The sequence below is a fragment of the Asterias amurensis genome, chromosome 10, assembly GCF_032118995.1.
Source record: "Asterias amurensis chromosome 10, ASM3211899v1".
NCBI lineage: Eukaryota > Metazoa > Echinodermata > Asteroidea > Forcipulatida > Asteriidae > Asterias > Asterias amurensis.
This window is the reverse complement of record NC_092657.1, coordinates 20,318,480-20,332,107: the sequence shown is the minus strand read 5'-3', so window position 1 is coordinate 20,332,107 and position 13,628 is coordinate 20,318,480. Positions and strand designations below refer to the sequence as shown.

At 40.0% G+C, this 13,628-nt stretch overlaps 1 protein-coding gene across 1 annotated transcript; it reads left to right on the top strand.

Annotated features, from left to right (window-relative positions):
* The first annotated feature begins 787 nt into the window (after positions 1-787).
* LOC139942790 (uncharacterized) lies at positions 788-13,226 on the top strand. Its single transcript, XM_071939568.1, has 5 exons — positions 788-1,109; positions 6,407-7,126; positions 8,926-9,216; positions 11,433-11,480; positions 13,099-13,226. The coding sequence occupies exons 1-5, from the start codon at positions 788-790 to the stop codon at positions 13,224-13,226; spliced, it is 1,509 nt and encodes a 502-aa protein (XP_071795669.1).
* The last annotated feature ends 402 nt before the right edge of the window (positions 13,227-13,628 follow it).

Sequence of the window (13,628 nt, the reverse complement as noted above, 5' to 3'; positions counted from 1 at the left end):
TTGGTAATTACTCAAAATAACTATTAGCATACTTGGTATAGAGTAATGGGGAGAGGTTGGTGGTATAAAACATTGTGAGAATCGGCTCCCTATAAAGTGACATAGTTTTCGAGAAAGAAGTAATTTTCCTCGAATTCGATTTCGAGACCTCAGGTTTAGAACTTGAGGTCTCGAAATCAACCATCTAAACGCACACGACTTCATGTGACAAGGTCACTTTCTTCTTTCATTATTATCTCGCAAATTCGACTCCCATTAAAATGGCCGACCGTGTTAGTCGACGATGTAAAAGGAAAACCGTGCAATTTCGAAGCATGTTTTGTGTGGATCATTGTATTCTACTTTTACAACATCTTTTTTCCCCATGTGCATTTTATAAAACTGGTTACAAACGCTTTTCAAAGACTAACTTGGCCGATCCAAGGCAACGTGTTCCTTTAACAGTTTTTTTGTAGATTTTTTTTTTTTTACTTTAATTAGCTAGGCCCTTACACAATGAACATTATTATGCAATCCTCTAAAAGTTATTACGGGGGTCCATTAGGTAAACAGTTAAATATTAATATGTCATGCATGAGTGATGTCGATGCATGCCGATCACCCCCACTTTGCAAACGTCAGAACAGCCAGCCTTTAAAAAAGCTAGCAGATAATGTCTAGCACTCGGTGGCTGCAGACCATTTGCACAAGAAGGGAACTGAATTGCAATCGAAACAGTTTTGTTAATAAACGGAGTGCAACAAAACTAAACCACCAACTTCATCGTTGATTACCAATACCACGTACAATGTGTAGTTGGTTTCTTTTAACCATAGCTTTAGTATCAGCCGTTTTTGGTTTGAGCCAATCCTGCTCACCATGCCCGTTCCAATGGATGGAGAATGGGAACTATTGCTACCGATATTTCCCTCAGAACCTCTCCTACGATGAAGCTGAGATGTTCTGTAAGCAGTTCAGCCACACTGGACATGTTGCTGAACTGGCCACAGTATCGACCCTTGAGGAACTCACCTTCATCGTGGAGTACATGGACAAGATCATCGCCAGTCTGCCCTCGACCGATATACCGAGACGGGTCTGGTTAAAGAATACCACCAAGGCAGTTATTGGTAAGTGAAAACTGTTTGCCCATAATCAAAATTGTATCTTAAAGGCAGTGGGCACTATTGGTAATTGTCAAAGACTAGCCTTCACAGTTGGTATATCTCAACATATGCATAAAATAACAAACCTGTGAAAAGTTGAGCTCAATCAGTCATAGAAGTTGCGAGATAATTCAGAAATAAAAATAACCCTTGTAACACGAAGTTGTGTGCGTTTAGATGATTGATTTCGAGACCTCAAGTCCTAAACTTGAGGTCTTGAAAACAAATTCGTGGAAAATAACTTCTTTCTCGAAAACTACTTCACTTCAGAGGGAACTGTTTCTCACAATGTTCTATACCATCAATCTCTCTCCATTACTCGTTACCAAGTAAGGTTTTATACTAATCATTATTTTGAGTAATTATCAATAGCGTCCACTGCCTTTAAATGAATAATACATAGTTGTTAGTAACAAAACAGTTGTTGATGTTCATAAACTGACATCTGGGTCACGAGAAATTGATGGGAAAACAAACCGATTACTTTCGCATGAAATTGATCAACAAAAATCAGTAAAAACGCTCACTGACCGATAAACTCCAAACGGGGAATTATTTTTTATATATCTCTCACCAAACATGACATTTCAAACAGAAATGTTGAAAAGGATTATTTATAGTGTCGTCATCATACGACCGTGTAAGTTTATGTAAATCTGTGATCTCAGACAATTTTTTGTTTCTTGTCATTTTTGTTTTCCTTCATCTAGATACACTTTGTGTTTTACTGTAATTAATTTTGCAGCGACGTATCTTGGGCCTGCGCTTAACGTGTCGAACCTTTGCCGTGTCGAACTGAATAATATTAGTAAATGGTGAATACATTCGACAGAAAAGCGGAGTTTAGCGCAAACTTGTGATAGTTTGACACCGTGTAGCGGGGCACGTTCTGCCGTGCTACACGGCAGTAGAACGGCGTGCAGTGGGTGGGGAGACCGGTCGCGGTATCTCCCACTGACTGACTGTCAAGGTCTTCAATGCAGAACTAGAGAATAACCTTCCCTAAAACAAATATTTAAAAAAAATGTTGCTGGGTTTTTTTCTGAGCATTTTTACAAAAACAAAGGTCACGTGATCTTTTTAAACCAAAAAGTAGTTCTAAAAGATCACTTGACCTTCCTAGTAAGTTTTACTTCCAGGCGTTCAAAAGTAAATTTTCGCAACCAAATTTAAATATTTTGGTTTACAATTTTTCGTGAGTATAATATGAAAACAAATATATATGTTAAAGATGCAAATTGTTAGTAGTGGTAACAAATCGAAAGTACGATATTTTCTGGTACAGAGTAGACTCTTTGTGAACTTTTGGTGTATCTCAATATAATTATTCATAAAATAACAAACCTGTGAAATTTTAAACTCAGTTGGTCGTCGAAGTTGCGAGAGAATAATGGAATAAAAAACACCATTGTCACACGAAATTGTGTGCTTTCAGATGTTTGAGTTAGAGACATCAGCTGAGGTTTCGAAACCAATTCAATTCAATAAGAATGCTACTTTCTCAAAAACTACGCTACTTCAAAAGGGAGCCATTTCTCACAATGTTTTATATTATTACCAAAATTGCTCGTAACCAAGTAAGTTTTTAAGCTAACACATATTTTGAGAATAGTGTCCAGTTCCTTTAAAGGGAGTGGACACTATTGGTTATTACTCAAAATAATTATTAGCATAACACCTTACTTGGTAACGAGTAATGGGGAGAGATTGATAGTATAAAACATAGTGAGAAACGGCTCCCTCTGAAGTGACGTAGTTTTCGAGACCTCAAGTTTAGAATTTGAGGTCTCGAAATCAAGCATCTGAAAGCACACAACTTCGTGTGACAAGAGTGTTTTTTTCTTTCATAGTTATCTCGCAACTCCGACGACCAATCGAGCTCAACATTTTACAGGGTTGTTATTTTAGGCGTATGTTGAGATACACCAAGTGAGGAGACTGGTATTTACCAATATTGTCCAGTGTCTAAAAGGCTTCCGAAAAGACGAACACACCCATCAGACCGGAATGAGGATGTCTACAAAGTCCATTTAATAAATTGATGTTTTAGGATAAAATTTGCATCTAAAACCTTACTTTGCTTCATAATTTTTGCCAAATGGCTGATATATAAACGCCCTAGCCTTGAGTGGATAACAGCTATTTATCTTCAAGTGCGCACTAATCCTCCAATCAGATTCGCTGAATGGAGTGGTGATAAAAACCTATATTGCACGGCTAATATCACTACCATGCGTATTGTGTGTTCTATGTCACGCGCCAAGTTTGCTTGAAGATAAATACGTTATCACACGCGCGCTCGTGAAAATACGAAAAAACATAGCCATCTGCGTTCCATATCCAACTCGGCCTTCGGCCTCGTTGGATATGGGACGCAGAAGCGCCATATTTCTCCGTATTCCACTCGCGCTTGTGTGATAACTTATGTTATATACCTCACATATAGAATCCTCGAATCTTATTGGTTAAAAAGGGAGTCATGGAAATAGCTATGCCAGCTTTTTCTTTCAAGATGACGTCATATTGACTATCGACTATGCCCTGGTAAATAATGGATCCGTCTCAACACACTGTATTCCTACATGTAGGTCGCGCAAGTGTTTGATGCGTTGAATACGTTCGTCGTTTCACGGCGCGAACTACATGAACTATAGCTGTGACCTTTATTCGCAGACGACCTTTCAACGTAGTTGTTTGTGTGGGAAATTTAATTGTTTGTGTTCATGCCAAACTCGCAACGTAAATTAATGGCTGAAGCAAGATTTCATCTACGGCAACAAAAACATCAGGTTGATTTCATGTGGTTGTTAATGAGCTTTAGATAGTCTTCAAAGATTTTTACGGCGTATTTTATCAGCTGCTTTGTGTTTTTGCTGTCGGCGGCATCTATTCTCTCGTACTTGGATTGTTATCCAGTGGTGTTGGATTGGTATATTTTACCCGTGAATGCGAAATGAAAAACACGAAGCAATATTTTGGTCAGTTATTACACTTTATTATACATTTCAAAATCAAGCCCCAGTTCATGAAATCTTTTAACCAATCAGATTAGAAGAATCTATATTATTTGGTATATAAAAGTAATATTGACTGCTTAATATTCAGGGAACAGTTGAAATTATAGGCCCTCGGTGATGTCAAAACCATGACTATGCCCGAAGCGATGGTTTTAACATCACCTTGGGCCTATAATTTCAACTGCCCCTCATAGCAGTCAATATTTCCATATTATAACACCCCTTGCAAGTATTCTGCCCGCTCATTGGTTTAGAGCGCGTCACATGACATGTCTTAGTTTTGCTAGACGACGGCCGTGTGATAGTGCGTCGGTTTGCCATGCGCTAGTCCGAAGACTAGCACACGGCGTGCAGTACCCAGACGTCCGTTGCGTTTACGAGGATGATAAATTTAATAGCCTGTAACCATTTCGGATTGCACGACACTACATGCAGCACAGTAAAAATGTTTGCAATCTGTATTCGCGTCGTCCGTGGTTTGTAGCATTCAGGTCTGTAACTTAATAATAATAGTACAGTATTTAGAAATGTTTGGGGTGTTATAAAACAAATATTGACTGCTTTTACTCGTGCAATGGTTAAAAACTATGACTCCCTCGGTGATCCCCGTAGCGTTCTATCTTCGCCCAGGGAAAATAGAACGCTCCGGGGATCACCTCGGGAGTCATAGTTTTAACAATAGCACTCGAAGCAGTCAATATTTGTATAATATTACAATCAATAACTTAATAATTACTTTGTCTGTATTGTTTTCACTTATTTAGTGTACATGTAAAGCTTGGCCTGTACTTGATTATGTGTCTTGCTATTAATATCTCTTGATTAACGGCTCATAATGTTAATAATGAGACGAGACTTAAAGCCATTGGGCCCTTTCGGTACAGAAAAAGCTCACAGATTTACGAATAACTTACAGAGTTTACAGAAGGTAATAGTGAAAGACTTCTCTTGAAATATTATTCCATGAGATGCTTTACTTTTTGAGAAAACAGTAAAACAATATCAATTCTCGAAATCGAATTTATTTATTTACGGATTTATTTTAAACACATGTCATGACCCGGCGAAACGTGCGGAAGCAAGGCTGGGTTTTCCCTTTATTTTCTTCCGACTTCGGTGACCGATTGAGCCTTAATGTTCACAGTTTTTGTTAATTTTATATAGAAGTTGTGATCCACGAAGTGTGGGCCTTGGACAATTCAATACTGTGTTTACCGAAAGGGTCCAATGGCTTTAATAGCGCGCATAATCCGTCACTTACGTTCAATGTATTCTAACTTTAATTCCTGCAATGTGTGCAGACTACGGTGCAATATGCTGCCAATAAAACTAGAAATACCGAGGCTAGCTCTTCTCTTTTCGATAAGTGCAATGGGTTCTTTTACGTACGTTTTACACAATGATCTACACAAACATGCCTTGAAATTGCGCGGTTTTCTTTTAACTCGTCGACAAACACGGTCGGCCATTTATGGGAGTCACATATTGACTCCCATAAATGGCCGACCGTGTTAGTTCGCGACGTAGAAGGAAAACCGTGCAATTTTGAGTGATACTTGTGTGGATCATTATATTCTACTTTTAAAACATCTTTCTAACCATATGCATTTCAAACGGTTTCAAACGCTTTTTATAGACCAACTCGTCCGATCCAGGGCAACGTGTTCCTTTAATGTCATAGTCAGACCAAAATAACCATTGACCAATACCAAGATTTGAGGTCGCTATAGAATATTGGTGTTTTGTATTTTAGTTTTAACTTTACACATGTTGAGTCAAAAAGAAGTTGACCGGGATTATTAAGGGATTCAATATGTTGTGAAGAGGTTTTCAACTAGTGGTTTAAATCCGCGCCGAGGCCTGGACTTGATATGTTTACCGAGACGAAGTCGAGGTAAATTATAAAGAACCAGGCCTTGGCGGGTTTGAACCACTAGTTTAAAACCGATTCAACACACTTTGATGTGGCACAACTGTTTCAGACGTTGCTCTCGACCAATAGGAATGAAGAAACTGTCTTAAAAGAACAGGTGCAAGGTCGCGTGTCACGCCCATGAATTTACACTTTTTACCGGTCATAAACAAAGGTTTATACACACCCACGTGACGCGCTCTCCACCAATAAGAATAGCGAAACTGTCTGAGGTATTTATGAATGTTTAAAAAAGGGAAAACATGCAATATTAAAATAAACGTAAAATAAAATAAAAAGCTAATGAGTTAAATTTTTATTTTGTTATGCAGACATTGTTCCGATTCTTGACCGAACCCTTGGTCCTACGAAGAGCCACGTCTCGTCATGTGACTCCGTTCCAGTAAGTGGTGACGGGTTCCAACTCGGCGGAAATACCAGTTTGATTAAAATAGTTCCTGCTCCTGACGTCATTGATCACGCATGCGCCGTGTATGCTAAAACAGGTTCATTCTTAAACATTGGTGACTTTAAAGACACCTGTATCTCTGACCCGGGTCTCTGTGAATCTATGACGTGGTCTCTATGGCTCAAGATAGATACGTCATCGGGCTTTACTGGCACCCGTTACTACATCAGCTCAGGGGGACAATCATCAACGGCCAGGGGTATTGCTTTCTATATCTCAAGCAACATGTTTAAGTATCTTATCCATACATCGACACGTACTTACAATAAGGCATACCACAAATCAAAGATACCTCTAAACAAATGGTTTCACCTGGCTTTAACTATTGACATCGGCAATGTGACGGTTGATGACGCTCTTCAGTTATTCGTTGACGGTGTACCAATCGCGAGTACCGCATCTTCAAGAGCTATAAGCGTCTCTGATCGTTTAACGAAGCTCTACTTAGGCACACCTAACGGAGCCACACGAGCTATCGATTATACTAAAAGTGGTGGCTCTGCTTCTTACAGTCATCTGACGGTCTTTGACGGTCTTCTCACCCAACAACAGATACATAACATTTACTCTTGTCGAACACGCGGTGAGTAAAAACAATTATCAACAAGCTAGCATTGTCCAAGGCTCCTTACGCAAGCACCCCCGCTCCGAATTCACAAACTGCATAGATACACTGCACGGAACATACTTGATACCGTGGGGTCGAAGCCTGGCTTTTCGAGATTTTGAGGTACAACAAACAACCTCGAAGAACCATGCTTCGACCCCCATCATATCAAGTGCTGTTATGTATCGTGTAGTTTAGTATCAAAAGCAGTTCGTGAATTCAGAGCGGGCCGGTGCTTGCGTAAAAAAAGCCTTTGACAATGACATCAACAAGCTTTCAAGTTTAACTTACTCTATGGCAGAATAATGAAGTCACCTACCTTTCGAATGTCTGCTATTCAATTCAATTCAATTCGAATTCTTCCTATTTATCAATCCTCTTATATAATGGGCAATGCCACCCCACGACCCCCACCCCCACCTCCCCCATCCAGTATTTAAGCGCTAATCTCACTTGGAACTCTCCTATTAAAGGCAGCTGTGAAACGAATTTGTGTGCTTTCAGATGCTTGATTTCGGGACCTCAAAATCCAAATCTGAGGTCTCAAAATCACATTCGTGGAAAATTACTCTTTTCTCGAAAACTACGTTACTTCAGATGGAGCCGTTTCTCACAATGTTTTATACTATCAACAGGTCCCAATTGTTTGTTACCCAAAACAAATTATGCTAAAAGGTTTTTAAATTAATTACCATCAGTGTCCAGTGCCTATATAATGTTTTCTTGGTCAAATTCAGAAAATGAGCTGCCAATTTCATTTTCATGTGTTCGAGTTAAAAGCTGTTTTGCCTCTCCAGTTGCTGCTGCGTTTCAAATTCAGAATTCGGCAATTCAACTTTTGAGTCGAGACGAATTCCTTTAGCACTCAGTTTAATTCCACATACGCCCCAAGAAGCGTCTGCGAACTTGAATGCTGCTTTGATGAATTGTTAAATTGAATGATTGCTTTGTTAAATCCAATGACGCAACATTACATTCGACTAATCACAAAACGAAATCGAATGACCCTTTTCAGCAGCATTCGATTTCTCGCGATGGTTAAATTGGCTGCTCATTTGCAGAAATTGACCGAGAAACATAAAGTTTGCATCGGTAAAAGGAAAAATCATTTCATGAACTGCATAGATGCTATACCGCACGGCACATAACAGTACTTGATACCGTGGGGTCGAAGCATGGCTTTTCGAGGTATCAACGAGCTAGGTTACAAAACGAGCCAAGGCTCTTACGCAAGCACCGGCCTGCTCTGAATTCATGAAATGCATAGATACTATACTGCACGGCACACAACAGTACTTGATACCGTGGGGTCGAAGTAAGTTTTTCGAGGTTTCAACCACGAGGCCGGTTCAGATAACAACAACCTCGAAAAACCAGGCTTCGACCGCGGTATCAAGTACTGTTATTTACCGCGCAGTATAGTATGATCATGAAATCAATAGCGGGTCGTGCCGGTGTGGCGGTTGCAACTTTCCGCCGTGTTCAGTTTTCCGAATGACCAAATATGGTACCATTACGTCATGCGACACCTGCGCATAGCAAGCGAAAGTAGTCAATTGTTAGTGCCGTACTGAGCCCCGGAAAACTGAACACGGCCGAAGACTGAAACCGCCACACCTGAGCTTGATGCGTAAAGAGCCTTGTACACGAGGCTACACGGATGCAGGCTCAGGATTATCCATTAGCAGCCTGGCTGGTAGAGCAGAAATCACTCAATAATCAAATAATTTGAAGTTAGGTTTTGTTTTCTCACAACTTGGTGGTTTTGTTTACAGATTGGGAGTTACAAGTGCGTCAACTGATTATGAAAAACAGTCTGGAGTACGAGTGCGTGGCTAGTAGCTACCCATCTCAGCCCATCATTACGTGGAGTCTGTATCACAAACAAACCGATAGTTGGGAGAATCTTTACACTTCAGGAGATGACCACACGATTCAATCAGCGAATGTTTCTACGTATGTAGTTCGCTCTACTTTGGTGATGAGTTCAAGTCAAGTCAGTCCGACGGCCGTTGCATGTACAGCTCAGGCTGGGTCAAACATTGCCACTGCCTTGATCTATAATGGTAAGTATCAACTTTCGCTAAAACCATTAACGGTCGACTGATATGGGAGTGTCCAATATTATCCAATACAGATGTACATGGTAGACATTCAATCTACAAACCTACATGAATGTACAACACTAGATGTACAATGAAGGCATTTAGTTCATGTACATACCTATTCAAAACCCATATACGACCATAGAGTTATAAGAACTAGAGGGCGCACTGGCCTATACACGCGCTCCGGCATAGACCTTTTCGCAAATACCAATGCGCAAGCGCAGACTGTTGAATGAGGTGCATTGTGGGATAGATATGAATCAAATTTGTAACCAGCTAGACCACAATGCACCTAATTCCAAGCTTTACGCGCGCGCCCCAGTATTTGCGAATTAGGTGCATTGTGGTCTAGGTGGTAGCAAAATTTGATTCATATCTATCCCACAGTGCACCTCATTCAACAGTCTGCGCTTGCGCATTGGTATTTGCGATAAGGTCTATGCGCGCAGGCGGCCATTTTCTAAGTTGACAAAACAGCTATCTCACAGCGTGTGTTTGTGCGGCCATTTTGTAAGTTGAACAAACAGCATCGCGTGAGCGTTCAATAAAAAACCTCAAACGTGTATTTCATATTCAACGCGCGTGCAGAATGACGCGCTTGTCATCTTGCGGTCCCGTGACGTTTGTGCACGAAGCATCACTCGTGCGCCCTCTAGTTCTTATATATAACTTTATAACACCCCTTGCAAGTATTCTGCCTGCTCATTGGTTTAGAGCGCGTCACATGATATGTCTTAGTTTTGCTAGACGACGGCCGTGTGATAGTGCGTCGGTTTGCCATGCGCTAGTCCGAAGACTAGCACACGGCGCCGTGCGCTAGTCCGACAGACTAGCACACGGCGTGCAGTACCCAGACGTCCGTTGCGTGTACGAGGATGATAAATTAATAGTCTGTAACCATTTCGGATTGCACGACACTACATGCAACACAGTAAGTAAAAGTGTTTGCAATCTGTATTCGCGTCGTCCGTGGATTGTAGCATTCAGGTCTGTAACTTAATAATAATAGTACAGTATGTAGAAATGTTTGGGGTGTTATAAAACAAATATTGACTGCTTTTACTCGTGCAATGGTTAAAAACTATGACTCCCTCGGTGATCCCCGGAGCGTTCTATTTTCCCTCGGCTTCGCCTCGGGGAAAATAGAACGCTCCGGGGATCACCTCGGGAGTCATAGTTTTAACCATAGCACTCGAAGCAGTCAATATTTGTATACTATGTTTACGACGTAGACATTCACCGTACAAACCTATGTGGATGTCCATTGTCCAATATCGATGTGCAAGGTAACCAGACAAAGCTACAAGAGTGTCCAATATCTAATGTCCAAAGTCACTCAGTGACGCTCGAGGCCAGTGGTTTCTATGAAGATAAAAAAAAAAACGCTTTAAGTGTTAACGCATGGCATACATGTTTTAATAGAGAATTCATAAACGTGGGTGTGTATAAACCTTTGTTTATGACCAGTAAAAAGTGTTGAAACATAGGCGTGACACGCGAGCTTGCACCTTATAAGACAGTTTCTTTATTCCTATTGGTCGAGAGCAACGGTTGAAACAGTTGTGACACATCACGCGATACGCGCGGCTCGCACAGCATTCCCCTATAAAAAGTTGTTTACCCGAGGGCTTTACCATTTCATAGCAGGAGGGGTATTGTGTTGAAAGAAATCATTGAACAATATTATAATGTTTGCATTTATTTTACTTTTTGACCCAAAAGTGTTGATGTTTTTTGACCGAAAAGGGTATTTATGAATGGGAATCAAAGTGTGTTGAATCGGTTTTCAACTAGTGGTTTAAACCCGCCGAGGCCTGGTTCTTGATAATTTACCTCGACTTCTTCTCGGTAAAATTATCAAGAACCAGGCCTCGTTGGGATTAAACCACTAGTTGAAAACCTCTTCACCACACATTGATTCTTTTATTTGTGCTTTTTTTTTAATAAGCAGAAGCTACAAACAGCCAGACAGACAAAGAAACAAAACAGCAGACAGACATGCAAAAACAAGGACAGACGAACTTAAGACAAAACAACTTCTCTCTGGCACAGTATAGATCAGAGGAAATACAATGAGTTCATAATTAGCGACAAGATGGCAGAACAGTTAAAGTAGAAGCAATTTACAAATTGCACAAAGTGTGCATTTACCTTGGCATGTTTTATCAATGCAGGTAAAGGGAAGATGTTCAGCTTGAGTGATCAGCTAAATGGACCTAATGGTAAGTGCTTCATTAAAACCGAAAATACTTTCACGTAAGCAGACAAAAACACATCTGCAGATGGCGGACCATAAAAAACATTTACAAACATAAACCCAACACACGGGGGAATTCATTGCTGTCATTGGGGCACTGATGGGGGGGGTGGAATGAGGATGGCAAGAAAAAAACATTATGCTACTAAAGGCATCCCCATTGTTACTAAATACAACGTTATTGACTGACGCCGGCTTTGCGGTCGGGGCACCATACCCACGAAAAACAGCAAGCTGTTACACTAATGGATGATGTCATCGTCAGCCAATCACCGTGCAGGAAAACCATACTGTTTAATAGTTGGGTTTTTTGTAACGGGAGTTTTGGACTATCGGTGGAAATCGTTGTATCCGGACTGGACTAGCTACGATCCGGACTCGCTTTTAAAATTTTCGGAAAGAATATGAAATAACGTATCCGTATATACTAATTGGGACTGTTAGCATCATTCATAACGGAAAAATTTGCCGTGTTTGTGTGACTTGGTTTCTTTCTTTTTGAAGCAATTTTTTACGTATACATTTTTTACTCATTTTTTATTTGAATTGCACCGACAATTATGCTCTTCATTTCAAAGTACTGCTACATAATTTATGTCTACTTTTCAGATAAGGCCGAAAAAGACTGAAATTCAGAAGCCCTTTGGACTAATTATCCCTCTAGTCCCTGCACCGCCCGAGTTTGCCGAAAAAAAGCTGCTTTTCTTTTCAAGATTCTTGCAGTAACTTTACTGAAATCGTAGTTCAAAATGTTTCAAGATATCCAAAGCTTATTATTTATAATTAAACGCACAATTTTTGACCCTTTCGGTAATATTTGTACAAGTCCTTATAGGGGAACAATAAAAAAACCGACGGTAATATTTATGGCGATTATTTTTGTATAATGATAAAATGGATACAATAGCAGCTTTTCAAGGCTTTTATCTGGCGCAATGCTGATTATTTGCGAAGGCATAAGTTTTCGACAATATCATCATGAATGATAAATACAGTTTCCTTTGTGTTTACTAATAAGCGTTTGTTGGGGTAAGTGCTAAATTATGTCATCATCATTAGCGCCGTCAAGTCAACTGTGAAGAGACAATTTAATAATGATCTATAAATAACTAGATGGATTCACCAATGCGTAGACATACTATTGACTACCTAGTTTTGTTTTGATGTTTCTTATTTTCAACAAACAAAAGCTATTGCGAGGTTTCCTCCTACCGCATAATACAGTGTATCGCTTTAGGTGGATGGGCGGTCCAGTTGCTAAATGGTTAAATATTCAAACCGGGGTCACGCATGAAAAAACACACTCAATGCTGAAGATAAAACCCGGCAGTTACAATGAATTATGATTATTAACACATGGGCTGCGGGTAGACTGTATGGTTTAGATGTAAACGCCGCCTTGCCTGTAAAATGTCCACTTCACTGAATAACGTACACTAAGTTGCCCACCCCCCCCCCCCCCATGGTGACGTCAAGTGAATTGGGTCAACAAGCACCTTATGATATGCCACCATAATATGTAATGTTTTTTTTAACAGTCCAACACTTCTTGCCACTCTCTATTAATTCGTTTAATTCTGCAGGGATATCTCTATTGGCAGAGGGCAGTTTAGTCAACTACACCCTTAATGGTTCTCAGCAAGATGGCGCCAGCATGATGGATAACTCGACCTCTCCTTTTATCTGCGAGATACCTGATAAAATACATTGAACAATAGACCAGTGACGTAAACTTTTAAAAGACACTGGATACCATCGATAACTGCCAAAGACCAATCTTCTCACTTGGTGTATCTCAACATAAAATGCACAAAATATCAAACTTGTGAAAATTTGAACTCATTTGGTCGTCGAAGTTGCTTGATAATAACGGAAGAAACAAAACACCCTTATCACACGAAAGTGTGTGATTTCAGATGCTTGATTTCGAGACCTCAAAATCGAATTCTGAGGTTTCGACATCCATTTCAAATACTTTTATGGAAAACCACTTCTAATTCAGAGTGAGCCGTTACTCACAATGTTGTATACTCTCGAGAGCTCTTCATTGCTTGTTACCAAGTAAGCTTTTATGATATCAAGTGAAATTTAAACTTGGCTGGTATACCTTATT